At 59.1% G+C, this 27,951-nt stretch overlaps 1 protein-coding gene across 1 annotated transcript in view; it reads right to left on the minus strand.

Annotated features, from left to right (window-relative positions):
- SPNS2 (SPNS lysolipid transporter 2, sphingosine-1-phosphate) overlaps positions 1–26,772 on the minus strand; it is a 71,412-nt gene extending 44,640 nt beyond the window's left edge. The window contains exons 1-8 of the mRNA XM_088028065.1: positions 26,179–26,772; positions 23,206–23,271; positions 19,073–19,209; positions 18,479–18,630; positions 17,787–17,853; positions 17,058–17,206; positions 16,093–16,245; positions 12,867–13,056 (exon numbers count right to left, since the gene is read on the minus strand). Coding sequence (XP_087884191.1) covers positions 12,867–13,056; positions 16,093–16,245; positions 17,058–17,206; positions 17,787–17,853; positions 18,479–18,630; positions 19,073–19,209; positions 23,206–23,271; positions 26,179–26,419 — 1,155 coding nt within the window. The 5' untranslated portion in view covers positions 26,420–26,772. The remainder of the gene's footprint in view (positions 1–12,866; positions 13,057–16,092; positions 16,246–17,057; positions 17,207–17,786; positions 17,854–18,478; positions 18,631–19,072; positions 19,210–23,205; positions 23,272–26,178) is intronic.
- Positions 26,773–27,951: the final 1,179 nt, after the last annotated feature.

Below are 27,951 nucleotides of genomic sequence, written 5' to 3' on the forward strand. Positions count from 1 at the left end.
GAGCTTATTGCTGGAGTGGAATTAGTCATTCCTGGAGTCACGGGGCTGTGCCCGGGTCAGCCCGGGCTCTGGTTCCCAAAGGCCTGCGAACACCCAGGGCAGAGGAAGGGAAGGAGCCTGCTCCTCCCAGGCACCAGCCCGTCCACCCTCTCAGCCACCCCCACTAACGAGGGTCATGACACCCACCTCCCAGGCCCGCACACCCTCCCCCCTGCTCCTGGCCCTATGCAAGATGAGGCCGGCAGAGGGGAGTCAGGATGGGGAGACCTCGGGCGGAGGTGGCGCTAAGCAGAGCCCGGAGGGAGGGGCAGGACCGGCGCCCCCCCCCCCCCGAAGAGTCCCCAGGAGGCAGGGAAGGAGCTGGGATATGGGCCCCCTGTGCTGGGGGCCAGGGACGTGAGCTCCCTCCGTGCGACCAGCCCCCAGCCCTCCGCCCAGACTGGGGAACTCTGCGGCCCGGGGCCGGGCACCCATGGGGTGGGAATTGGGGTGTTGCTGGGGCAGGTCTCAGGTGGCTGCAGACCCGCATTCCAGCCCGACAGGGTCTGCCACCCCCGCCTCCTGGGGCCACAAGAAAGCCGGGCCGCCCTCCCCGCCCTCCCCACCCCTGGACAGCCGTCCGTTGCTCCTCACACCCCGCACCCTGGGCCGAGGAGCTGGTCTCTCCCCGGCTCCCCCACACCCACAGGACATACTGAAATACACCTTTTCCTTCCTCCAGCTGGAGCGGGGTGGATCCCAACCCCAGAATAGAGCCCACAGACGGAGGCCACAGCCACAAGCTGCTGGGGATGCCAGGTTTCCTGAGACACACCTGGAAACCATCCGGTCACCAATCCTCCACGCGCGGCTTCGCGGGGTGAAGGCCGGGCTGGGAGTGGCTGCCTCTTGGCCCTGTAATTACAGAGGCTCCCGAGGCGCCAGGAGGGCTCTCCCACAAAGGGGTGGGCCACCCTCGGCCTGTGCTGCTATGGCCCCCGCGGGCCGCATGCAAACTGGGTCTCGGAGCTCGGGGGCTCCCGTGGCCAACTCGGAATCCAGAGAACACCCAACCGAAAGGGCCCCGGTTTGGGGCTGAGTCCCCTTGAGGGACGTAGCCCGCTGTTCACAGCCCCGGGCTCCTCCTGGACGCCCTCCTGTGCCCAGAAGGCCACAGGCGCCTCCCACCAGCCGGTCCCCAAGCCCTGTCTCTCCTCCTGTCGGCCAGGACAGCCGTGGCAGCCAGAACAGACCCCAGGACAGGCTGCCCCCAGCAAGCTGTCTGGGAAAGCCTGCTACACCTGGCCACTGGGGCTGGACATGGGGGTGGGGGCTCCTACATGCTTGTGGTCCATTCTGCACCCTAAGGTCGCTCAGCTCCACGGCTCAGCTCCTCCGGCCGCGGCTGCTGGCCTGGTCCAGGCCTCCCGTCTCCTCCTCACCAGGTTCCCAGGCCCCGCCATGCCTCCCAACACCGGCCCCCGAGGGGACTTCCAAGTGGGAGGTCTGACTCTGCCCTTGTCCCCTTAGCGCCTTGCATGCTTCCCCACACCCTGACTCCGTCCCCGGGTTAGAGGGCCTGGGAACGCTGCCTGGAGCCTGAGAAACGTGGAGCCCCTCAGCCCCTGGCCTTTTCCTTTCAGACCCAGGAGGATTTCCCCCTCGAGCTGGGGCAGTGAGGATGAATGTCCCTGGCATTAGTCACCCCGGCCAGAGACACACGTGCTCCCACTCTACGTGCCTCCCATGACTCACGCACATGTGCTCACATACACTGCAGCCACACAAGTGTGCACAGACTCCTCACACGTCTGCACACGTACGCGGACACACACAGCTCACACCACAAGTACACACATGTGAGCCAACAGGGATGACTTCCAAAGCAACACCACCCGTGGCGATGGTACGGGCCTGCCGGGGTGAATGCGTGGGTACGCGTGTATTCTGGCGGCCTCGTGGACGTGTGCACACCTTGCACACACCTCTCCAGGTGCGCACACAGGTGGGCTTGAGGGGTGCGGGGAAGGCGGACCCCTGTGGCGGGGAGGGGCCAGTCTTCCAGCCGGCAGTGACTGAGCTCAGAACTGCGAGGATTCGATCCTAGGCCTCCCTCGGATCGACTCCCTGCCCCGTGTGGCTAAGCCGGTCAGGACAGGCCCCAGGCACACGCTGGCTGCCAGCAAGCTACCAGGCCGGCTGGCACACTTGGCCCCTGGGCCTGCCAACCGGTAATTGCAGGGACTGGCTTCAGGGCGCGAGGGCACCGCTCAGTTCCCGGAGTCTGGCAGCAGCCCCAGCAACCTGGTAGGCAGGCAGGTGGGGAGCGAGGCAGTGAGGAGGCTGAGTTCTGCCGCCCTCCTGGAAAACTCAGCAGACTGCAGCCTCTCTGGGTGGGTGTTGCTGCCTGTCCAAGAAGAGACACCTGCTAGACCCTGGCAGGGAGCTACGGCCCTCAGAGCAAGGGCAGGTGGTCCCTCTTGGTCCCTCCCAGGCAGCCCCTGGCCAGGCTGGCTACTCCAGTTCAAGATGCAAGAGAAAGAGAAGTCCCCCAAGGACCAAGTTGTAGGAGAGCCCCCCAGGGCTGGGGCACCTGCCCAGCCCAGCTGTCTGGGCCACCCCAGGGGCCAGAGAATCCTTGCTGACCCTGCCCACCTCCTCCGAGTCCCCTGGGGGCAGCCGGCGGGGCAGATACTCCCATCCCTGGTCCTTGCTCACGAGTCCTCAGGGCTGAGGAGGGCAGCGTCCCCTCCCTGAGGGAAAGGCCTTGGTGAGAGCTGGCTCTCCTGGGGCGGGCAGAGACTCAGAGTTAGGATCTCGTTTGGGCTGGAAGGGGCATTACACATCATCTGGGCAACTCCTCTGTAAAGACAGAAGGCTGGACTGCAGCGCAGGCTTCCCCTTCCCCCAAAAGCAAAAAACAGTAAGTCAGAAAAAATATGTTTTTCACCAAAGAAAAGAACAAAACCTAATGAGACAAACATTATATAATTCTGGAGTACAGCACTTCTCAGTCTTCCCAGAGCCCCCACAGTTGGAAGAAAGTGAACTGAGTAGAGGTCCTTTGTTCCCACCCCTAACTGGGAACCAGTGGGGAGGCTGCTGGGGAGAAATGGGGAAAAGTGGAGAAGATGAGCAAGGACCCGTTACGGATTTCACTCGAGGCCAGAGGGGCTCACCGGGAAGGTAAGTAGGAGGACCCTGTGTGCGCCAGAGCCTTTACTTAGCCCCCAGAGGACGGTAGGGCCCAGGGCTCTAACAAAGACTCCCCACTGCCTGCCTGGAGCCCCAGCGCCCAGCCCCAGTGAGGGAGGAATGGCCCCAGGGAAGGGTGGGAGAGCCTCTCCGCGGTGTTGAAGCAAGTTCAGCATCGGAGCAGAGCCGCTCACGCCCAGGCTCAGCACAGAGGACGGCGAGGAAAGGGGCAGAGAAGACTGGGACTCCCTTATCAATAGACCCAGCTAGCCCCTTCCCAGCCCGCACGTTGGAAGGCATGAGCCACCGGGAGACAGAGGCCCACACAGGAAGCACCTGCAGCCAGGAACCGAGGCCCTCAACCAACGATGCATAAGGGTCTGAGAGCTGCCAACAACCACCTGTGAGCATGGACATGGATCCCGCCCCGTCGGGCCTTCAGATGACACTGCAGACCTTGGGCCAGCACCCACCCCAGCCTAGGAGAGACCGTGAAGTGGAGGGCCCAGCCGGGTCCAGTCTGGCACCTGATCCCCAGAGGCTGTGAGAGAGCATGTGTGTTTCGTCTTAAACTGCTAAGTTTGGGGGTGATTTGTTACACAATAAGAGATAACTAATACGCTGACTGAGCCATTGAATTTCAAGAATAAATAATGAAATCTTCAGGTATCCAGCTGGGAAAAATGAGTCAACATTAAGGATTTTTTTTAAACATTAGGCTAACTAGGGGCGCCTGGGTGGCTCAGTTGGTTAAGCGTCTGACTCTCGATTTCAGCTCCCGTCATGATCTCAGGGTCATGGGATCGAGCCCCGCGTGGGGCTCCGTGCTCAGTGGGAGTCGACTTGGATACTCTCTCCCTCTGCCCCTTCCTCCACTCATGCTCATGCTCGCTCTCTCTGTCAAATAAATAAAATCTTAAAAACAAAACAAAACAAAAACCCATTAGGCTAACTTTATCCTCCACAGCAATATTTGATGCTAAAAGACAACAGAAGAAATGCAGAGCAACAGGGAAGGAAACTGTGATCCAAGAGTATCAGACCCAGTTAGATGTCGTTCAAGGGAAGAGTCCAAGAGAAGACAGCCTCACAGACGAACAGACCAAAGGAGCAGTCTCTCTAGATACAAACTACTTCACCCCAGAATCCACCCAGGTAGGAGCTGAACCCAAATGAAGACCAGGAACGGAGGGTGGTGGGCACTGAACCCATTCAACCTGGGACTCCCCCAAACATCTGTGAGGGTCATGCTTGAACTGTGGGGGTTGTAATCCAGCAAAAGTGAAAATAATCACGTAACATGAGCCGGGAGCCTGTCGAGAGAAGATGTGAGACAGACAAGAAGGCAGGTGCTGTCTTTCAAGGTCAGGATTTGCCACTAAGTCCAAAATCTTAAAATCAGTTTGAACTTAAACAATCCCTTTTACTTTGCTTCAATTTCTTCAGGTAAATTCATATAAATTAACTAAATGTATGATTCTATTTATGGGAAATATCCAGAATGAACAAATCTATAAGGACAGAAAGTGGATTAGTGGTTACCCAGGGCTGGGGTAGGGGTGGCTCGGGGAAACGGGGAGGGACTGATTAACAGATACGAAACTTCCTTTAGGGGTGATAAAAATGTTCCAAAATTGATGTGATGATTGCACAGCTCTGAATATACTAAGAGCCAATGAACTGCACACTTTGAAGGGGCGAATGGTATGGGCCGTGAATTACATCTCAATAAATCTGGTTTTAAAATTACACTACTATATGACCTCAGTTTAACAAAAATATTTATGGAAACACAAATTGGTGTACGTCTACAGAGACACATATGGAATGATGGTCACCTAATTAAAAAGCAAAAGCAGAAACAAACAGGCCCAGATGCTGAGAGCAGTCAATTCCGGGGATAAGAATGTGGATAACTGTTATTTTCCTCCTTGCGCTTTCCGCTTTGGCGTTTGCGTTCTACGTTTCCCGCACAGGGAGATACGTACGTAATAGTGCGGCGAGCGGAGCTGTCCGCCCCCCTCCGGACCCACAGCCTGGCCTGGAGCGTTCTGTGCAGTCGTCGTCCTCCCCTATGTGCACGCCCACTCCTGGCGACCGCGCTCAGCCTCGCGGCTTCACCTGACCGCCAAGACCGCTCTCCCGAGCTTCAGACCCAAACCTTGACGTTTCCAGCTAATGCCTGAAGAGGCATCTCGACTTATACACCTCGAGAATCGAATTCTTAATCCCACCCCCTCCGAACAAAGCACTGTCCCTCCCTCAGTGTGCCGGATCGGTATTTGGCAGTGCTGCCTGGGATGGCTTGCCGAAACCCAGGGTCACCCTGGCTCCCTCCCCGCTCTCCCCCGAGACCCAACGCATAACCCAAACATACCTTCTCCACACTTCCTCCACCCCACCTGTGCCCACGCCGCAAGCAGCTCAAGCCTGTCTTACTGGAAAGCCTCCTCACGGGGTTCCTGTTTCTGACTTTGTTCTCTCTCACTCTACCAACAACACGGCCGCTAGAGAGGCCCTGTCAAATCACAGGGAAGACAGTGGCCATGCAGTGATCATGCATCTTGGAGCCCACACCCTGCATGGCCACGGTGAACCCGGCCGGCCTGCACCTTGCACCGACCGACAAGATACGGAGGCAGCGGTGCCGTTCCTGGCCTGGGCCTCAGGAGCCGTGGCAGCCTCCATCCGTGCTTCCCAGGAGCGCTGCCCTGAGACAGCCCTGTGGGAAGGCAGGCCACACAGCTGAGGACGCTTCCACTCAGAGGAGAACCCGGGAGCCCACAGACGGACAGGAGGGAGGCCAACGTGTACGTCCAGCCCACGCCTTCTTCCAGGTCCAGGCGGCCACGTGAGTGAGCACAGGTGGAACACGCCAACCTGCTGAATCGTAAGAAATAGCAAATCATTGTTTTGGGGGTGATTTGTTATGCAGCAACAGGTCACTGTTACAAAACCACGAGTCAGATCAGTTCATGTCTGTGCTAGAGAGCCTGCCATGATTTCCCACTTCTCTCACACTCAAGGCCACGGTCCTTCTGTGGACAGGGCTCTGCACCCCACGGCCGTTGCCTCTGACCTTACGTCCTCTGCTCTTCCCCAGCTCGTGCCATTCCCACCATGTTTCCTTAAGCACACCGGCCATGCTCTCCCCCTAGGGTCTCTGCATCGGCTGCGCCCTCCTCACCGTACCCCAATATCCACCCAGTTCCGTTCCTCACTCTGCTACTTAAGTGTCACCATCTCGGCAAGGCCTCGCTGACCACCTGGACTGGCCCCAGTCCTTCCTCTTGTACCCTTTCCCTGCTCTGTTAGTCTCCACAGAACATATTCCCACCTAACGGTGCCTGGCACACAGGAGGTACTCAGGAAGTATCTGATAAGTGAGTAAACATTTCTGCTCATTCCCAGCCACCTCACCCTGCCGGGCTCTGCACCTTGAGGCCCTCGGGGCCCAGCAGCAGTTTGAGGGTGAAGACCCCACTCCAAGGTTTCTCACTTGTGAGGCCCGAAGAGCAGGTGGGACTAGAAGCCCCCTGAGGGTGGCCCACACTGTGGGGCTTCATGGCTGGGTGCCCGGAGGAGCCCAGATTATATTTACCCCAAACAGCCACTGAATATCCCCCTGTTCCCTCAAAAGCCCCATCAAAAAACTGAATCTCCCTTTGATTCTGAGCAAGAGCGTGGCTCGAGTGAAACACAGAAAGCAGCAAAAGTGATGCTGTGTAACTTTCAAGGGCTGGTCATAAAAGCAACGTGGCGTCACCGGGCCTTCTCGGGACCCTCGTCCTTGGGGGCCGGCCGCCATGTTGTGAGGAAGCCCCGGCCGCGTGGGGAGGTCACGGGCCGCTGTTCTTGCCAACGGCTCCAGCATCCACCACCTTTGATGGTCCAGCCCCCCTCCCCGCTCCACCCCCCCCCAGTTAACCTCAAGTGGGAAGGAGAGAAGTTAACCTCCCCCAACCCACCCAAATGGCAAACTTGTGAGCAAAACAAGTGTTCTTGTTGTTTTAAAACTGCTGGGTTTCATCACATCCCATAGTGACTAGAACAGGCATGGAAGCTCATTGAGCTCCTCAGGGAAACTGAGAGGTCGGGACTAGCACCCCACGTTACAGAGAACCGGGGCTCAGCAAGGCCGATCTCTTACCCCGGCTCATACAGCAGTGCAGATGCAGGAACAACGTCCAGCTCTTCCTGAAGCCTCGATGCCCACGCACTCCCATCCCGACTCCTGCCCCTCCGTCTGGACCACAAAGCCCACCTGAGGGGGGTGGCTGACATTCAGCTGCGTCCTCCAGCCACTGGGCCGGTAATGGTGGAGCCCTTACTTTGGGCTCCGAGTATAAACCTCTTCTCCTCTGAAGGGCAGTAGCTCTGGGAAGGAGGCCAAGGAAAGGGGTGTGAGCCAAGACCTGCTGTGTGTGTCTGGATCCTAATTAACAGCTGAGCAGCCCACTTCCCCTGCCAAGGGGCCTGGGAGGAGGGACGAGATGGAACACTGTGGAGGTGGGCTCTGGGCATGGGCTCCCCTGGGAAGGCCCCGGAACAGACTTCATGAGCTCAGGGAACCTCACTGCCAGGAAACATCCAGCACAGCGCGTCCCCAAATCCCTCCTCACTGAGCAGTGGGTCAGACACGCATGTGCACACAACACTTGGTGCCTGGACACACACGCGTGTGCACGCTCATGCACAGACGCCTATGTGAAACAGCACACACAGACATGCTCCTACACAGCACACACAGAATCAACCCACAGACACGTGCAATCCACATTCGGCACGACCACGTAGGCACACAGAGATGCATATACACAGGACACACATGTCCACACGCGTATCTACAGACCTGAATAGATTCACCCTACAGTGCACGCGCACGCGCACACGGGCCCGCCTTCCCAAGAAGCCAGATCCGTCTCCCCCGGACAGTCAGAGACAGGGCGGGAAGAACTGGTTTGGTTCCTGGAATCTGGGAAAGTGAAGGGATCCATGGACGGACGGACAGATGGATGGACAGAAGAGCCGCGAGTGACTCTTCCTCTTCTGAACACAAGTCAATCCCTCAGCCCTCTCTGTACACGCTTTCTGACATCGGCCCTGGATGTCCCCCAGATCTGCCGACGGGGCTTCCTGCTGGGCCGCAGCCAGTCCCCACCCGTTAGGGCTGCAGGGGTGACGTTGTGACCCCCAGCTGCAGACTCCATGTCTAAGTCCCCACCAGCATCTCCCACCACTGCGTCATCCAAACCCACTGCACCTCCACGGCCCTCTCCCAGTCTCCCTGGCGAAGAGGTCCCCGCGCCTCTGCGTTCTTTCACACCCCACACGGAGTCACCAGGACACCCCTCCAAGAATACTCGGGATCCACCCACGCCTCCCGCCTCCGTGGGGCAGCTCTGGCCCACGCCTCGCGGCCGTTGCTGCCCCATCCCTGTCAGGGCAATGGTCTAGCGCCGCCCACACCTGTGTCCACGGAAACCAGACTGATCCTACTAAATGTGGGCCGATAACTGAGGAACAATAGAGAAAATCAATAAAACCAAAGTTGGTAGCAAACTGACACCGACCAGGAAGAAAAGACAGGACACCGGTCACTGAAACCAGGGTGGGAGAGGCGCACGCCTGCCAGCCTCGCAGAGACTGGAAGGGGTTACTACGAACAACTGTACGCCAGCAAATCAGACACTTACACAAAGGTATGAACTCTTAGAAAGCCGCCAACTATTGAAAGCGACAGAAAAGAAATAAAAAGCCTTAATTGATGTATAACAAGTAAACACCGAGTCAGGAACCACAAAACTTCCCACAAACAAAAGCCCAGGACCAGGGGCGCCTGGGTGGCTCAGTTGGTTAGGCAACTGCCTTCGGCTCAGGTCATGATCCTGGAGTCCCGGGATCGAGTCCCGCATCGGGCTCCCTGCTCTGTGGGGAGTCTGCTTCTCCCTCTGACCCTCTTCCCTCTCGTGCTCTCTATCTCTCATTCTCTCTCTCTCAAATAAATAATAAAATAAAATCTTTAAAAAAAAAAAAAAAAAAGCCCAGGACCAGATGGCTTCACCGGTGAATTCTCAAAATGTCTAAAGATGAATTAACACAAATCATTCCCAAACTCTTCCCAAAATGAAAGAGGAAGAAGAACTTGCCGGGGCGTTCCGTGGGGTCGCCGCCACAGCCCACGTCAGCCTCTCCGGTGGCGATGGCGTGGCACGACCAAGACAGGCTCCACGCCGGGAACGCGAGGCTGGCTAACTGACACACAGGGCGATCCACGCACCGTATCGGTAAAGGACAAGCCACGCGGGCACCTCGACAGACCTCCCTCACTCTCAGCCCAAGCCGGTCCCAGCCAACGCACGCGGGCCCCGTGCAACCCCGACTTCCTGTCCTCCCGTCCGTCCCTCCTCACTGAGCACGGGGCCCTTGCAGTTCCTCAGACCCAGCAGGTGTGCATCTAACCCAGGACCCTCACGACCCACACCAGCCCTCCTGCACCTCCCGCAGGACCGCCTACACGTCTTCGCCCAACACCGCCTCCTGGGGAGCCCGCGGCCGCGCAAATCCGCCCCCACACACTCCCAAGCGCTGCATCCTCTGAAATATCGTGAAGCGCACTCCTTTGTCTTGCCTGCCCGCTGCCTCCCTCGGCAAGGATGTAACCCCCCAAAGACGGAGGCGCTTTAGTCCTTATCCACGGCCGCGCCTGCCGCAGTTAAACCAGCACGCCCCTCTGCAGGCCCTCCGTGTTTGTTGAATGACTGAATGATGTGAATGCCTGGCACTGTGTCTCGGGCCCAGTACTGAGGAAGATGGGAGCCGCCCTGGACCCCGGGGCTGGGAGAGCGGTCAGAGCATGAGGAAGACGGTGTGAGAGCACCAGGAGGGGAGCGCGGGTGGGGCCCGGCAGTCAGGGAAGCTCCGAGGAGGGATGGGGTGGGGAGGGAACCAGGACGGGCCTGCCTGGGGGACGCGGCCATGAGGGCCATCCTGGTAGTTCCCCGAGGGCTTCGAGCGCCAACAGGAGGAGCCAGACTGGGTTCCAGAGGCACCAAGGAGCCCGGGAAGGTCTGCGGTGTCACTGGCCACGTGAGGACAAGAGACTGCGGTAGGTGAGCAGCAAGGCAAGCAGCCCAGGAGGGCAGCTCCTGGCCCAGGTCCTGGAGAAAGACAGAAGGCACGCGCCACGCCAGGCAGAGGGGATCGGGAGAGGAGCGTAGGCCTGCACGTGGGAGGGTTCTGTGACTGGTGCTGGGCGGGAGGGAAGGAGCCGGGGCCTGGCTCTCGAGCCCGAACAACGGTTCAACGTCAGAGGCACAGACGGAGGCACGGAGTGGGCTCCTGCTCAGGAGGTCCGGAGGGTCCGCGCTGCTCCCGGAAGGCTGGAGCCTGGCCTGGGGGCTCAGTGCCACCGGTACCCACCAGGCCCCAACACGAGCCACGGGAAGGAGCGGCTTCCCAGCACCAGAGGAGGGGCACGTCCGGGGCCCGCCCGCCGTCCTGCCCCACAGCCCTTCACCCCTGGCCAGGCCTCAAGACGAATTTCTCCGGCTGGCTTTGTCAGCCAGGCGCAATGTCACTTCCAGACGAGGCATCCAGCTCTGGAGATGCGCCCGGCTGCAAAGGGGGAGACAGCTGTGTCCCCTAAACACAGCCAAGGAGCTGCCTCCCAGAGCCAACCGAGACCGTGGCAGAAGCAGGGCTGGCAGGGGTCCGCGGCCCCAGCCGATGCAGGGACAGGCCCGTGATGGGCCTCCATCTGCCCGCGAGGTCGGGCCCATGCAGCCCCGACTGCGTCTTCCGCTCCCTCCGCCAGGATGTCAGTGGGCACCCAGGCATTTACTAGCGCCTAGTGTATGCCGGGCTCTGCTCCCCCCCGGGGGCGACAGGGTCAGCAGGGCGTCTGCGGTGAGTCTCCCTTTCATCTGTCCTACTGTCCGTGTTGCTGTCTCTGGGCCTTAGTCTTCCGACCTGCAAGTGGGGGTGAGAAGCCCTGCCCCGCGCGGGTGCCGCGAGGGCTACATAGGAGCACGCGCAGAACGCAAGCCAGCAGGGCCTGTCTGCTCTCCAAGGGTTTTGGCAGGAGCCCACGCACGGCTGGACACGGGCAGGCAGCACCCGCCCTGCGAGAGACGCACCGGCCCCGCCCTCAGGCCTCGGGAGAGAAGCCCCCCACCCCGGCGTGTAGAGCGCAGGCTGCGGAGGGTTCACTTGAAGAATGCGGACGCTGGGGAGGGGCTCTGGGAGGCCCACCCCCAGACTGAGGACGCCAGCCACATGCTGACCTTCCCGCGCCAGAGGGCACCATGGGGGCACCCCAGCACGTCACCCAGGAGCGCGAGGACAAGCGAGCCGAGGCCCGTCCCGAGCACATGCAGGGGTCTGACAGACGCCACGGAGGGGGAGGGCCCGAGGGTCACGAGAGGGGACTGGCGACAGGGTCCGGGCAGGAACAGCCGGAAGGGCCCCCGCGGAGCTGAGCAGAGGGAAGCCGTGCCATGGAGGCGACAGGGTCACCTGCAGCAAGAATCAGACGATGCAAATACCAGAGCTCCCAAACCCACAAAGCACCCCCGAGCGCAGAGCTCGCCAGAGTCTGGGCCACAGCAAAGCGACTCTGGCCTCGGAGAATCCTGCCCCATCTCGGGCCGTCCTCGCCCAGACTGGAGGGGAGGGGGCCACCCTGGGGAACAGAGCGGAGGTGGGCCGAGCGGGACCAAACCAACAGCAGCTCCCTCTTGCCCCGGTGCCATGATCTGGGCCTGGACAGAGAGTACTGGGAAGCAGAACCAAAGTTTGGGTTGAAACGGGACCAGGCTTCTTAGTTCACGAGTGTAACTGAAGACCTGTGGGGTCTGGTCGTGGGTAGGACACTAGTAAAGCCGTTAGTGATTTGCCTTCTGAGTCCAGCCTGCTCAGGGGCATCTGTATCCGTGACGGGGGACCCCAGGACCTTGGAACGGGATGGGAGGGGGAGGGGAACCCGTCTGGCGGGGGCAGAATCACAGGTCCTTTCCCATCGGGTGAGACCATCAGGGCCGGGGCGTGGGGAGCCAGGGACACTGCTGGGCACATGTGTGGGGGGGTGCACACAGCCCCCCCATAACCACAGTGCCTGAGCCCAAGCATGAGCAGAGAATGGTCTGGAAAGGCTCTTGGAGAAGAAGCCTTTGCGCTGGGCCTTGCAGAAGGAGAAGGATTCAGGATGCCCAGGAGGGAAGGGTGTCCTTGGCAGAGGCTGGGAGGTGTGAGCCTGCGGCTGGAGTGGCCACGCTGTGGGCCTGGTTGACCTGCCTCACCCTGGTGACAGGATGCATGGCATAGTGTCAGATCGGCACCCTACAGGGGCCATGGCCGGTCTGGCCCTCACTCCCCTCGTCGTTCCCTAAGTCCCCTCGAGCTCACAGCATCCTCGAGGAATGAATGAGTCCCACTGTCTCCAACCAAAGTGTTAACCAGCGGCTCGGAGGACACCCTCTAGAGTCAGAGAGGCTCAGGCTCAAATCCCAGTGTTCTGTTCCTTCCGAGCTGTGCTACTCTTGGTAAACCTCAATTTGCACATCTGTAAAATGCGGGTACCCAATGCTCCCCGGGAGGAGTGAGAGACAGAAGTAGAGACCAGGCACAGTATCAGCCCATGGACGGGAACGACACACCAGGCCCCCCCCACCGCCCCAGGGGCCCTCACTTACATAGGAGGCCAGAAGAGTGACCGGGGCCAGGATGAGAGCCAGGTAGAGGCAGGGGGCCGCAATGAGCAGGCTATAGGCACAGATGAGGGACTCAGCCCGCGGGTTGACTTTCTTGTACCTCCTTGAAGCCTCTGCTCCCAGGACCACCCCAATGATGCCAGTCACCACAGTCAGAATCCCAAAAATCAAGCTGAGGACAAAGAACAGAGCAGGGTCAGTCAGCCAGGTGGGGTCAGCCCTGCTGGGGGGTTCAGCCCCCAGGGCAGGACCGAGTACCTATGGGGACTGTGGCTGTGAGCCCCTCCCCGTCCCTCCGAACCAAGGCTTCTGGGGCCTCAGGGTCCTGGTCAGGGACCCGTTTACTCGCCTTCCCCCATCCCCATTCCTGTCTCATCCTGGGGACATCACCGGCCATGGGGGTGACTGGCCCAGCATGCCTCACCTCCAGTGAGCTTCTCCAACCTCTCAGCATCCCAAACTGCCCCCCTCAGAAATCTCAGTTGCCCCACTCGGGCCCCAACCTCCTCGCCTTCTCGCCCCCACATGAATGGGAACGGAGGCACAGGAACATTTGTTTACTGAGCTCCTAGGACCCCCCGGCCCTCATCAAGCTTTGCCCACGCCCTCCTGAACCCCACTGTTCCATGCAGTCTTGGCACCCTCTCCAGCTGCCCCCTCCTAACTGCACTCCCAGTCCCTCCTTGAGCTGCACTTGGCCCCCTGCACCCGGCCCTGGGGAAAGCTGTTCCTCCAGAGCAGACTCCATACGGGTCCCCTGAGGGTGCTTTCTAAACTACAGATCTGCCCGACCCCCACCGAAAACCCTCCACCGGCTCTCAGACACCCACCGGATTTGTGCCAACTCACTATGATGAACGTGGCCCTTCAGGGTCTGACCCTGGTTGATTTCAACCCCATCCCCCAGCTCCAACCTCTTCTGCCCCCAGACGAGTTTCTGTCCCTCCTTCAGACTTTCACTTCTCCGTCTGGACACTTGACTAGTTTCCCCGCCTACCAAACTTCTACTCATCCTTCAAGACCCCTCACAAATATCCCCTCTCTGGAGATGCCTTCCCCTGCCCCTCTGCAGATTCCTTCACTCCCTTCAGCTCCCAGAGCACCTTCTGTTTCCACCATCAAGGTCGTTCACCAGACTGTGATGTCCTGGAGGACAAACACTGGGTTTGGCTTACTTTCTTGACTCCGTGCTAGCAGCACAGACAAACGTGAGCACACGAGCTCACGGACCCGTCCCAGAACTCCCAGAGCCTGAGCTGGAGTCCTGTGTCCTGGAGCTTCCCGCCCTTGCCGCACCCTCACCCTGGGGCTTACCCCAACCACGGAGGCTGTATTAATAGCTGAGGTGGGTGCAGAACCCCGACACCGGGACTTCTATCTACTCTGTGGCAGGCTGAATAATGCCCCCCAAGATGTCTGTGTCCTGATCTCTGGAACCTGTGACTGTTACCTTCTACGGCAAACAGACTTTGTCACTGGGATTACGTTAAGGGTCCATATTCGAGGGGCCCTACAGGCAACCACAAGTGTCTCCATGAGAGGGAAGCCGAAGGAGACTTGAGACACAGAGGACAAGGCAACAGGACCATGGCTGCAGAGACTGTGGACACGGCCACAAGCCAGGACACACCTGCAGCCCCCAGAGGGGACGAGGCAGGAGGACAGTCCCCTGGGGCCTCGGAGGGGGTGCGGCCTTGCAGAGCTTGGCTCTGGCCTGGTGAAACCACTCTGGATGCCTGGCCTCGGAGAACAGTTCTGTTGCTCTAAGCACCACGCCTGTGCCACTTGCCACGTGGGCCCTAGGACGTCATTGGCCACACAGGGTCCGTGGAGAAGCCAGGTCGGAGGACGAGGCTGAAGCTGAGAAAGGGGAACTGACTTGCCCACGGATGCAGAGCCAGCGAGCGCCAAACGAGAACGTGAGTCCTGTGACCCCCCCCCGCCGTGTGTCCAGGCTGCCACGGGACAGCCCCCCCGTGTGTCCAGGCTGCCGCGGGACACCCTCCCCCCGTGTGTCCAGGCTGCCGCGGGACACCCTCCCCTCCGTGTGTCCAGGCTGCCGCGGGACACCCTCCCCCCCGTGTGTCCAGGCTGCCGCGGGACTTTGAGACCCCGGTCTCTGTCTCCGGGAGATAACAAGCCTGGGGTAGAGCCAAGACCAACAGCACAATCTCACTGGATGCCCTCCTTCACTCCTTCCCTGATGCTTCCCCTGAGCACCTGCTGTGTACCAGGAGGCCACGGATGTTCACGTCACCAGCAGCCCCAGGCGGCTCCGGACGCTCCAGGATGTGGCGCTAGGAGCACCGGCTTCGGAGTCAGATGGGTTTGAGGCTGGCTCTGTTGCTTGGACAACTCACTAATCTTTCTGATCTTCCATCTCCTCATTCCATAACACAGGAACAATAGGGTTTATTATCATAAACCCTCAGAGGGTTTTTCAGGTAAAATGCTCCTTATTCGGCCTGAACTAATGTGATCGCTTAAGAAGTAACCATGGAAAAGGGAAGGGAGCTCCAGGCAGAAGGCCCAGCTCAGGCCGAGGCACAGACAAGTAACAGGGCGTGGGACATTCTGGACATCACGTGACGGCCCCTCTGGGCTGCAGTGGGGGAGATGGAGACAGAGGGGAGGCCAGGGAGAAGGGGGGGACACAGGGGTCGTGCTCCACAGCCCAAGTCGCTGAGCCTGGGCCGCAGGGACGGGCACAGGACGGAGGACACTGCCCTCCGTGTGGCTTCATCTCCCTCCCCAGCGTCCTGGCAGCTTTCCCAGGATGCTTGGTGCCCCAGATGAGGCAGGGAACACGTGAGTGCAGGTGTGAACTGCCGGAGCCCTGGAAGTGACGAGGCACCCCAGTGCCTCAGTGTGCCATCTGTAAAATGGCCTCGTGCTGCGGGTCCCATCACCCCACAGGCCCCACAGGCCCCAGAGAAGCCTCACCCCTCTACCAAGTGCCTTCCGGACCCCCACAGCAGCCCAAGAGTGGGGAAACGGGCCCAGAGGAGACGAGGCCGCTGGCCTGTAGCCACCCAGAGCCCCAGGAGCTCGGCCAGAGCTGGATCCTGGCCTGCTGGGCCGCCTGGGTCCCAAGCCCTGGGCTCTTCACTGAGACACTGAGCTCTGGGGCTCAGAACTGCCCGAGCACTTGCCTGCCAAGAGCCCCCTGACCTGGGCCAGGGGCCCACGGCTCCCGGAGACCCCTCACCTGTCCTGCTCGTTGCACAGATCCTGGAGGCAGGGAAGCTGAAGCCCATGCACCACACGGGCCTCAAACAGAAACTTGGGGGCCCAGAAGCCCAGTGCTCCAGTCACAAAGGCTATGGCAGTCACCCCAAGGGTCGACCACACAAAACTCCAGCTGCAAGAGAAAGTGTCCTGGCTGAGACCCCCGGGAGAGGGCTGGGGCTGCAGGGCCTGGCGGCTCCTGTCAGGCCCCGCCCCCACGCCTGCAGACTCTGGTCACCCAGGGGCTCAGAGGGCTCCGGGCTCCGGATCCTCGCTGACATTGCCTAGGAGCCCTGCACACCCCACTCCCCACTTTCCTTCTCGCTGGGCCTTCCTCCCTGCTCTCTGCAGAGCCAGCTCTCCCCATCCCGGAAGGCCCAAAGCCAACAGCACCTTCTCCCGGGAGCGGTCCCCTCTGCCCCCACCTTCCTCCAAGTGCCCCCTCCACCGGCCGCATGGCTCTGTATCAAAGAGAGCTGGGTCCCGTCCGCGCCCCACATTCCAGTAAATCATGAGGCCTGGGAGTGCAGTTGACGCCTGTCTGCCCCCCCACCCATGCCTGGGACAGAGGATGGACGCACTCCCACAGGCTTGCAGAGGTGAGTGATTAACTCCCAGCACCCTCCCGGCAACCCTGGGAGAACTACATCCATTGAATAAATGAGGGGAGTACGGTTCCAAGTCTCAGGTCACTCGGAGATAAGGCAGTGGCCAAGCCAGAGTCAAAACTCACACTGCCTCCCCCTTCCCTCCCTCCCAGCCCCCATCCTGTTGCATGGCAAGGCGAGAAGGGGGCCTCCAAGTGAGGCAGGGGCACCTCTGTTGGTGAGTGGGAGCTCAGAGGAGGAAGAAGACTATGAACATTGGGGCTCCCTGGAGGCAGAGAGAGGCAGGGCAGGGCTGCTGGGGCAGACGGGGTTCTCAGGGAGGAGCAGGGACACTCACTTTCTCCCCAGGTACCTGACATCCTCACACCAGCTGCTCCTCAGGGCCCCCATGGCCACCTCTTCCTGCTTCTCAGCAGCTCCCCGGGGCGGGTCTGGAACCAGCGCGATAAGCAGGATCAAGGCCACGGCTTCCAGGCAAGGCAAGACCTGGGCACGGGAGGGCCCAGGAAGCTCAGGACCACACATACATGCCCAGGACCCAGGAGATCCTGCCGGTGATGAGCCATGTGGCCCAGTGTCTGGGAGGGTCTGTGCCCTGGGGGTGGGGCAGGGGGCTCATTTCTTGGCTGCGCCCTCACCCCTAGGAGTACAGCCTCTCTGGGGAGTAGGGTCCCCTTGGGACTTCCTTTAATGTGTGCAATAGACACTACTGCCCTGGGGCCCATGAGCCCGGCCAGGAGGACTCACCACCTCTACCCGCCAGGCCCGTTCTACCCTGGGCTGCTCCCACCCTTGTCTGTCCCTCCCCGAGATTCCATGATGCAGCCGGGACCACCCCACCCATGTTACAAGCCACTTGCTTGAGCTCACACCACTAGCAAACCCAGCAGCCAGCATCTGAACCCAGGGCCATGACCTCCACAGTCATGTTCCATCCAATTTCTGAGCTGCCAATGTCTGACACCCCCCATGGCGCCAGTGACTGTGCCAAGTGGCTAAGGCCACTGGAGGCTGGAAAGTCCCTGCCGGCCCAGGGGGATCGGAGGGAAGAAGGGGCTGGACTCACTCGGAAGGCCCAATGCCAGTTCCCAGTTAGCTGCAGCACGGCTGACCCCAGCACGTAGCCCAGGCCGCTGCAACAGAGGGGCAAGGGGGATGGCGGGTAAGGGTGGGGGGCAGGTCCAAGGTTGCCAGGCCAGCCTGTGCTGGGGCACCCCACCCCAGGGAGCTGGCTTCCTGCTACTCACAGCCCTGCCACAGAAAAAGTGAGCCACGTGAGGCCCAGATGTCCACTGCCCTTGGTCAGATCACTGGTGACCTCTGGCTCCAGGCCTGTCCCCTGCACCACTGCCCAGTGCCGCCCTATCTGAGGACCCAAGGCTCAGCCCTGCCTGAGTCAGGCGGTTCCAGGAAACCTGGATCAGAGCTCAGAGGTTGGATTGCAAGTCCCACTCTGACCTACCCACACACCCTGCCCCGGGAGGTGCCTGGCCCAGCCCCACACACTCCCCAAGCAGGCCTTCCCAAGTGCCCTAGGGTAGAAGGAGCACCTGTATTATCTCTAACCCTTAACACAGCCCATTGGCCAGTGTTCTCACCCCCCTGTACAGACGAGGAAACTGAGGCCCAGAGAGGTAAAGGGACGTGGCAGGGAAGGGGGAGGGCTGGGAATCAAATCCCATCCCCAGTGCAGCTTCTGTCCCCAGACTGTGGGCCTCAGTCTACCAGCCAGGGAAGTGGGTCCTGGGTGGTACCGACCTTCCAACAGGGATGAAGATGTAGAAGATGGCCAGCACTCGGGTCCGCTGGTCCCTCACAAAGAGGTCGCCCAGGACGGTGGGCGCGATGGTGGAGTAGCTGGCAGAGCCTATGCCCACGACTCCCCGGGACAGGAAGAAGAGCCAAGGATGCTGACACAGAAGCCAGTGAGTCTGGGATCACCCACAGGGCAAGGGACCGGAGTGATGACACGTGCCCCCGGGGAGGAGGAGGGGGTGGGGCTGAAGACCCCTGGCTGGCCTCCCAGCCCGCGTTCCCCCCCCCCCCCGCCCCCACATCGCATGGGTGCCCCCTGCTGGTGCTTGCAGATACTGGGGGCCCCGGGCCCAGGGGAAGTCTTTTTCTGGGCTTCACCTTTGCCAGGCCCGAGGGTGCCCCAGACAGAAGCAGTCACAGGCAGCAGTGGGAGGTGCGGGAGAGGAAACATCTAAGGGGGTGCTCTCTAGGCCCTGGGAGGCACCCCTGCAGCCAGCCTGGAGCCCAGAACATATGGAGGCCGGCCCATCTGCTTTCCAAGGGAGGAAGCAGGTGGGGGCAGGACCCCAGGGACCTTGCAGGGATGAGGGGACCTACCTGGGGGGAGATGAAGGAGCTGGAGAGGCCTGCCCCCGACCAGAGCAGGATCCCAACGCTCAGCGTGGCTTTCCGGCCATGCCGGTCGCCCAGGTAGCCAAACACAGGTGCAGACAGCAGCAGGCTGCAGATGAAGACTGAGGGGGAAAGGCAGGTGTCACGTGCATCCCCCACTGTGGCCGATAGGCGCACGGGCCCGCAGGCCCCCAGAAGGGACCTGGCTCAGATGCCACAAGCTGGCACCTGCAGTGGGTGGGGGCCAGGAGGAGGAAAGGATACGGTGAAGCCTCCATCCCCGCCTAACACATAACCCAACGCCCAGAGTCAGGGGCACGGGAGGGGGAGTGGAGGGGTTGGGCTCGCTCCCCTCCGAGCAGCCCCCCAAGCCCTGGGAGGCTGAGCCCCAAGTGAAGGTGGAGCCCGTCCTGGAGCAGCACAGGGAGCCCCCAGTGCTCCCCATCAGGACCCTGTCTTTGCACAACTCCCCCCCTCCTCGCGCCTGGCCGGGCTGGCCTGACTCGGCTCTCACACCCCTGCTGGGGGCGGGGGTGGCGGGAGGCGAGGGAGGTCTGCCCGGGCCTGCTCTGCGGACCAGCAGGGTTTAGAAGGAGAGGTCGTCCCCGGAGGCTGGAAAAGCCCTGGTTTTCCGAAGTAGGTAGACCATTCCCCTGACACTGTCGGTTGTATTTGTACCATTTTTTTAAAGTAAACCCTTCTGAATTGGCGACTGGATTAGTGAATACATCTGCTACCCTGCGAGGACAAAGAAACGGCCACGCTTTTGCACGACTCTGCCGTGCGCATAGGTACCCTCGCGGCCCCGAACCGCCTCCACCCTCCGCGGGTGGAGCGAGGCGACCTGCACCCGCCTCCACCGGAGGCCCCGCCCCACCCCTGGGCCTCCATTCGCTGAGCGCAGATGATTGACATAGCCCGAGCCTAATGAGCGTCCAGACTCGTCCCAGCTCAGGTTCCAGCCCCTCCCACTCCCCCCCCTCCCCCGACCTGCTCTAGTATTAGGCAGAGCCATATGCAGTCGCAGAAATTAGGCCAGTTTTGACCTACAAAAAAACGGCAATTTTTTATTGGTTATATGGTTCGACCTAATACTCCACAGAGAATGGTCTTTGGTGTCAGTGGCATTTAGAATTTTAATAGCTACTGCCAAAATAGGCCTCCAAAAAGGCTGTATCCGTTTACACGGGCACAGAAGTTCATGCTCCCTTGCTGACATTTGATAGGATCGATCATATTGTTTTTGTTCATTTAACGGTTGAAAAGCAGACGGTGTCTCGCTGATGTTTTAACCTGCATCGTGCTTATGTGCAGTGAGTCTGAGCAGCTTCCTGTGCTCACGTCCTCTGCCCATTTTTCTATGGGGCTCCCTGTGGTTTGCAAATCATGTCTCCCAGTCCTTTATATTTGTTTTAAGGATTTACGATGCAAATTCTGGGGCTGAACTACCTGGGCTCACATGCTGAACCAAAGACTGCCTAGCTGTGTGACCTTGGGCAAATTCCTTAACTCTTCTGTTCCCCTCGAATCAATGATAGGAGATAGTAATTTTGCCTTCCACAGAAGGTTATGGAGATTTTAAATGAAATAAAGCATATAAAAGGCAGTGCCTACCTTTATGTAAATGCCTCATCAATGTTATCCACTGTTGTTACTAACTGCGTTTATAGTTTCAACCACCATCATATAGAAGAGTTTAGCTTCCGTGTACTCGAATGTATCAATCTTCGTCCCTCCAGGATTGTTTCTTGTTTAAGGCATATCTTCTCTACCCAAAGGTTATAAAAAATATTTCCCTACATCTTCTAATCCTTTTATGAGATTTGGGGTAGGGATCCCTTATAGGATATAAACAACCTCACCCCGCAGATGGCCTGAGACGGAGAAGCCTGCCCCCAGGGGGAAGGCACCCTCCTGCAGGTGCGCTCCTCCGCTCCTAGCAGCTCCAGATTCAGATGACTTCGGAGACAAAGGGGAAGGAATGAAGGAGCAGGGCGTGAGGAGAAGGACTCTACAGATGGCTGCCCAGATTCGAATCCCAGCTGTGTGGCCTTCAGCAAGCCCATAGCCTCTCTGCGCCCCAGGTTTGTCCTGGGGAAAATGGGCACAATAATAATCATCATCCCTGCCCTGTGGGGTTGTTGTGAAGCGTAAATGAGCTGATATTACAGGGTACTTGAGACAGTGTCTGGTCCACGGTAAAGGCCACATCAGTGTGGTTTTTAAATATTATCCATCAGGAGACCAACCCCAGGAGCCTCTGTCCCATTGGAAGGGAAGGGTCTGCTCCAGCCTACAACTCAGCCATGCCCTCTCAGTCAGGGGCTTCTTCCACTCTGAGCCCTGTGGACAAACAGCAGCGTGGGGCTTGGGGCCACTGCACCGCCACCGGGAAGGTGAAGATCCACCCGAGGTCACTGGAGAGAGAGAGCCTGGTCGTCAGGCCTCCAACCCCTGGCACCCTCCACATACCTCTCTGGGCTGCTTCACACACCATGCACAGCCCCAGGACACGCTTGCACACATGTGCGCATGCTTCTCTCTCCATGGCATCTCACTTATGGAGACCTTGTAGTAATAATCCTGCTCACCAAGGTTAGGACAAGGGAAGGCAGATCGTGACTCAACCACCGTTACCTGTTTAATCTAGAAGGTTGTGGGGACTGAGCCCAGAGGGTCTTGCTCTGGCTCCTCGAAGGTCAGCAGCTGCTGCAGGCCTCAGCCTCGAGACGAGCGGTTGGAAAAGACACGTGGTCTAAGGCAGAGGTCTGCGGGCTCTTTGCCCCAGTGCTTCAAGAAAGAAGCTTATCAACCCACATACCCACATGTGTTTTCAGCCGACATTTAAAATGTTTTCATCGTAAGTTTAAATAGTTGCAAAGGATGTGATTTCTATCATTATTGTATTTTTTAAGTATATTTTTATCCAAATCCTTGGGGCTGCCGATCACATTCATTCAATTGATGGGAAATGTCTGCTGTCTATGGACATTTGCTCCAACAAGTAAAGCCAGTCCTTATTTGCCAAATCAGTCCAACAAATCGGACTGATTGCCTGTAAGGAAGATGTTAAAATGTTGGCTTCATTTTTTCTAATTGAAATGAATGTGTTGACACCCATCCGTGAGACAACATCTCACTTCTAAATTCTAAATCATAGACTATCACACCAGCAGGACAGCCAGATATGGCTGGGCACTTTGCCACGGACTTGTGGCCTGGAGGAAACATCCCGAGCTTCTGTGTCATTCTCTCTGCCTGGTTTGCACGGCCTCCCCTGCAGAAGCCAAGCATCTGTGGGAGTCCCCTCTGCCTGGCACCCTGGAGGCTTTCCCACTTCAGGGCAGGGCACCAAAGCCAAACTCAGAACAGGGAAGACAGACATTTTCCTTCTTGAAGGGGAGGCAGGAAGGAGGAGCAAAACTTTTCCTCAAGCAGGTCCATTTTAGGGAAGAACAACACAGGCTTGCGGGTCTGTAGTGGATTCTCTCAAAAGTCTGCTCACGTGGTCCCTGGAAATTTTTTGTGTATCGCTAGGGGTCCCCGCAGAAACTTGTTCTGAGGTGTTGGGGTAGCGGACTGTTAGGGGAGGGGGCCCACAGGGAGGAGCGACACGTGTGCTAGTTACATGTTGAGTGTGTACCCCGTGCCATGACAGTGCATGCACACGTGTGTGTGTGTGTGTGTGTGACCTTGGAAGTGTGGCTGCTCCTCGCCCCTGGACTGACTGCGGGCCCCGTGGGCCCAGACCCCGGGTGAACCCATGTGGGAAGTACACATCTCTGTCTGTCTGTGTTCTGTGGGCCAGATTTTTCAGGGAAAGCCCACGGCGGGATTTCTCAGCCCCAGCAAGCGTCGGGCGCCCAGCTGAGCCGATAGGGTTGAGTGACCGCTCATCACGATCTGAAGCTCAGGAGCCTTTCTAGCCCCACGCCCCCTGCTGCTTTGCAGCACCTGCGCTCAAACCCGAAATGGCTGCTCGGACACCCGGGCTCAGCCCACAGGCTCCCCTCCTTCCACCCACACTGGCCCTCGCAGGGGACCGGTGGGGCTCGGCCTGACCCCCTGCCCCAGCATGAGCCTGGGCCCCAGCTCCGGAGCAGGGACTCGCTCCTTACCTGTCTGAAGCAAACCAGCGTTGCTATCACTGATCTGAAAAAAATTCTGTATGTCCAGCAGCATCCCTGCGGACAGATGGACAGCACTCAGGACATGGGAAGTGGCCTCCTGGGCCTCTAAGGGCAGTTACCCCCGCCTGTGGGACAGGGCCCCAGCTGACCAGCGCAGCACGGAGTGTGTCTCTGGGTCCCACTGCTCTAGTTCCCTCTCCGCCACGCCACGCATATGCAAGCGCGTGCGCGCACAGAGACACGGGTACCCATCAACACAGGAACACATACCCCAGAGGCCCAAACGTTCGCCCATGTTCATACACAAGCATCCACCCCGGCACACAGACTCACAGACGTGCGGACAAACGGGCACGCCCAGAGAAACGTGCCCTCAGAGGCACACACACACGCACACGGACTCTGCACGCCACAGGACTGCTCGCGTGTGCGCGTGTGCGGGGTTGCTGTACACACCCTCGTCAGAGCGACCGGCAGCTCCGAGTTGCTACACGGTGCACAGCTCACTTAGACTACAGTGTTAATGACTACACAGCCCTGCAGCCCAGGCACCAGCTCCAGACATTCGCGGATGTACATCCATGCGCGAGCATGGACATACAAAGACACGCATGCCCTGGGCTGCACACACGCACACAAGCACGTTCTTCCAGAGGCATGAGCAGACAGATGGTGCCCGTGAGAGCTTCAGAGACAGGTCCCACTTGGGTCCCAACTCCCTGAGGGGGGCAGGCTCTTTCTGCACACCAGCCGGGCTTCGGGAGCCCCTCCAAGGTCTTCCTGGGCCACAGGCCAATGCAGTGGGCACTCAGCCTAACACAGAGAGAGGAAACAGGCCCAATTCCCCGAAATCCCCTCAGCCTTTGGCAGCACTTCAGCAAGCGTTAGTCAGAGTGGAGGCACCTGCTTATCTGAGCTGAGAGGCTCAGGCCCCATCATTAGGAAGAAGAGCAGTCATCGCTGTCATTCAGCTATGAGCCGGCGGAGGGCCCAGCCCCTGAGCGGGGCCCTGCAGGTGTCCCCCTAGGAGGTGGGGGAGCATCCGCGACCCCAGAGGCAGCCCCCTCCCACCCCTCTGAGCCCCGCCAGCAGGCGGAGGAAGGCCCAAGAAGCAGAGAAGCCCCATATGAGATTTTTGTTCAGACATTTGCTTTGGGCCCGAATATCACAGCACGCAGCCATACAGCCTGTATGTCTTTCCTTCCTTTTTAATATTTTTAACTACACGAATAAGACGTATTCGTTGGAGAGAAAAAACAGAAACACTAATAAGCAAGCAAAGAGTTAAAAATTCTGTAGCATCCCACCCACCCTTCACCCTTAGCAGTGAGGACTCACTCCTGGTTTTTTCTGCTCCCGGCCTCCTCCCAGCCCTCTGGGGCCTTGAGCGGACCCCGCATCCTTCCTCCCCCCACTGCCCCACGTCATCTGCCCCCATAGAGCCACTTCCCACAAGAGCACGTGAAAACCACCTGCCCCCAGCCGTCCTGGCCGTTCACTCTGCGTGGTTTCACTTCTCCTGGCCTCCTTCATCCAAGCCAGCAACCTTGGCCTTGCTTCCCATCCAGCCAGAGGAAGTCCCAACAGGGAAGGGCCTCCACTGGCCGGACTCGGGGGGGGCTCCCCAGCCTGCAGGGCTCCAGATGCTCCCCCACCCCACACACACCCTGCCTCTCCACCTCTTCCCCGCTCAGCTCCGGCCCTCGGCCCACACAACCGCACACCCACTTGGGCCTCCACCTAATCCCCTGCAGTAGCCCCGGAACCGGATGCCCCCCATCTTGTTCGGCCTGCACCCATCTCACTCTACCCCCCCACCCCAAAAATTGTCTGTGGCTCACATTGCCTCAACAGAAAGCCAAGCTCCCAGCCTGGCAACCACAAGGCCTGTGACCTGGCCCTGAAGACCCTTTTAGAAGAGCTCCCTGCTGTCCCACCTCTGGTCACCTCTGCCCAGAGCACAACCCCCCACTCTGTGTGCCCACACCGACCCCTCACCCAACACCCTCACCTCACTCCACTTCCTGCCTCGCCAACTTTCTCAGCTTCAAGACCCAACCCAAATGCCCCCTCTTCTGAGCTCGGCCAGAGCCCTCAGTCGCCGTCCTGGGCCCCCCCCCACGAAGGTCCAGCCTGCTCTGGTATGTGTGTGCCCTCTGAGCTCCCCGGAGATGGACTCGCGTCTGCACACGTCTGCAGATCGGATCCTGTTCACTGCACAGCCGCTGCCTGGTCGGGGGCTGAGCCCGTCTCTGGTGCACCAGGGTCCTGGCCTCAGGGCCGCTGCAGGTGCCCCCTGACCCCCAACCCAGCCCCAGCCTGGGCTTCCCTCTGCCCCACGACATGGGCATTCCTGAGCTCCAGAACCACCAGACAGACCCTCCCTGGGTCTCCAAGCCCCGTAGTTCACGTTCAGTCAGTCAGTCTTAAATGAATCAGTGATGAAGAGAAAAGAGAGTTAAATCTGGAATGAATAAAGGAATGAATGAGTTAAGGGAATGTGTGAGTAACAAGAAGAGCAGGTTGAGCCCTGGGGCCTCCAGGAAGGAAGTCAAAATGTGCAAGGCTTGCGCACAGCCCCCACTGTCCCAGAAGCACCCAGCAAGCTATTTCTGGGCCCGGCTGCCCTGCCCTCCACAACCTCACTCGGCATTCCACCCAGAACCTCCAGGCCTTCGCCCGAAGGCCCTCACTGCGGTCCTCGCTCCCCCCACCGCTACCACGCACCCACACCTGTGTGCACAGGCCTAGGTTGGGGCTGGATTGGGAACGCAATGCCCCCCACCTCGGGCTTGGCTGAAACTCCCTCCAGGGGGGAGAACGGCAGGGAGGTACTCCACAAGAAGAGAGTTTGCAAGGCGGAGGGCACCGTGGATGCACCGTGCCGGCTGGAGGCCTGGCAACCATGAGTGAGTGGCAAGCAGGTGCTTCCCAGGGCGCTGCCCGCTGTCGCCTCCTCACCTGCAACGATGAACCAGTTCATGTAGTTCAGGAGGTTGATGTAGCAGAGCACCGCGGCGGCCAGGCAAGCCCTCCAGTGGGGCAGGCTCCAGGGGGCGGACGCGGTCCCAGGGGGGCACGGACCTGCGCCTGAGGCCCCAGGGTGCCCGCCCGGCCCGGTGTCCCAGCCCTCCGCCGACATGGCCCCAGCCTCACCAGCCTGAGCTCCTGACCCAGGATGGCTGCCGGGACAGAGGCACATCGGCTCTGCACCGAGTCACTTCCTGTGGGTTCCCGGCCTCCCGACCTCAAAGTAGCTGCCCTAACTGCCGAACATCTTATCGCGGGTTCCTCCTGAGCCCACCGCAGGCTGGCCCTCAAGGTTTCACTACCCCAGGCTCTGAAGCCTGCTGGGGGCCTACCCTGGGTGACAGGACATGATGTGTCCCCTCAAACCTCGCCTGCGGCTTCAGTGGCTACAACAAGGAAGAGAAGCTTCATGAGATGGGAAATGAGATGAGTCTCCGGAGCCCTGCTCTCCAAAAGAGGGTCTGGCTGCCCACACAAGAGACGGGCTGTGAGTGCAGGATGTGAGCCGGGCCAGATCCGGAAGGCTGGGTGTGGCCGGGAGAGTAGCACCCGAGTGTGAGCGACGCCAGCACCTTTTCCACTCCGGTGCCCCACCTGGGGAGGCAGGGGTGGTGGAGGGGCTGCCCCCGGGAGGACAACGGACTCAAAATCCAGGGGGAGGGGCAAGATATTGGCACGGTCTCAAAGTGTCTCTTTACAGAATGTTTACTGGTAGCGGGGGCGGGGGGAAGTAACCCTACAGTCGAAGAATCAGGCAATGTCTAGACCAAGGATTAAAGTAACACCACTGCCAAGAGCAGAGGGCATTGTGCGTCCCCCACCCCCACCCCCCGGGGGCCCTGAGCCGGCCACATGTCACCTAGGCAGGGTTCCAATCAGGAATGCATGACCCGGATCTAACGAGGAAACATCAGACACACCCAAATTGAGGGACACTGTTTTTTTTTAATAGACTGTGTTCTAGAGAAGTTTAAGGTTCACAGCAAAATTTAGCAAAAGGTTGATTTTCTGTAATCCTCTGCCCCCACACACACATAGTCTCCCCCATTATCAACACCCCTACCAGAGGGGGACGTTTGTGACAACTGAACCTACACCCACACATCATTGTCACCCAAGCCCATCGCTTACATTAGGGTTCACTCTTGATGTTGCACATTCTGGGGTTTAGACAAGTGTATGATGTGTATCCACCTCAATGGTATCACGCGGGGAAGTTTCCTTGCCTTAAAAGTCCTCTGTGAGCTGCCTGCCTCCCTGCCCACCCCTGGCAACCACTGTTTTTACCATCTCCATAGTTGTGCCATTTCCAGGAAGCCATAGAGTCAAAATCACACAGTATGGAGCCTTTTCAGACTGGCTTGTTCACTCAGCAATATGCATTTAAGGTGCTTCCATGTCTTTTCATGGCTTGGTAAAGTCATTCTTTTTCATGCTGAATAACATTCCATTGTCTGGATGGACCACACTTTATTTATCCATTCATCTACTGAAGGACATGTTGGTTGATTGCAAATTTTAGCAATTATAAATAAAGCTGTCAAAATCATCTGTGTGCAAGTTTTTGTGTGCACTCAAGTTTCAACTCCCTTGAGTAAATACCAAGGATTGCAATTGCTAGATTGTACAGTAAGAGTATGGAACACTATCTTTTTAAAAGGTACTCTATTTTTTATTTATTTACTTAAGAGAGAGTGTGCACAT

This window comes from Eumetopias jubatus, unplaced genomic scaffold (assembly GCF_037043125.1).
Source record: "Eumetopias jubatus isolate StellerSeaLion01/CBP00866 unplaced genomic scaffold, mEumJub1_p1.0 scaffold_10, whole genome shotgun sequence".
Lineage (NCBI taxonomy): Eukaryota > Metazoa > Chordata > Mammalia > Carnivora > Otariidae > Eumetopias > Eumetopias jubatus.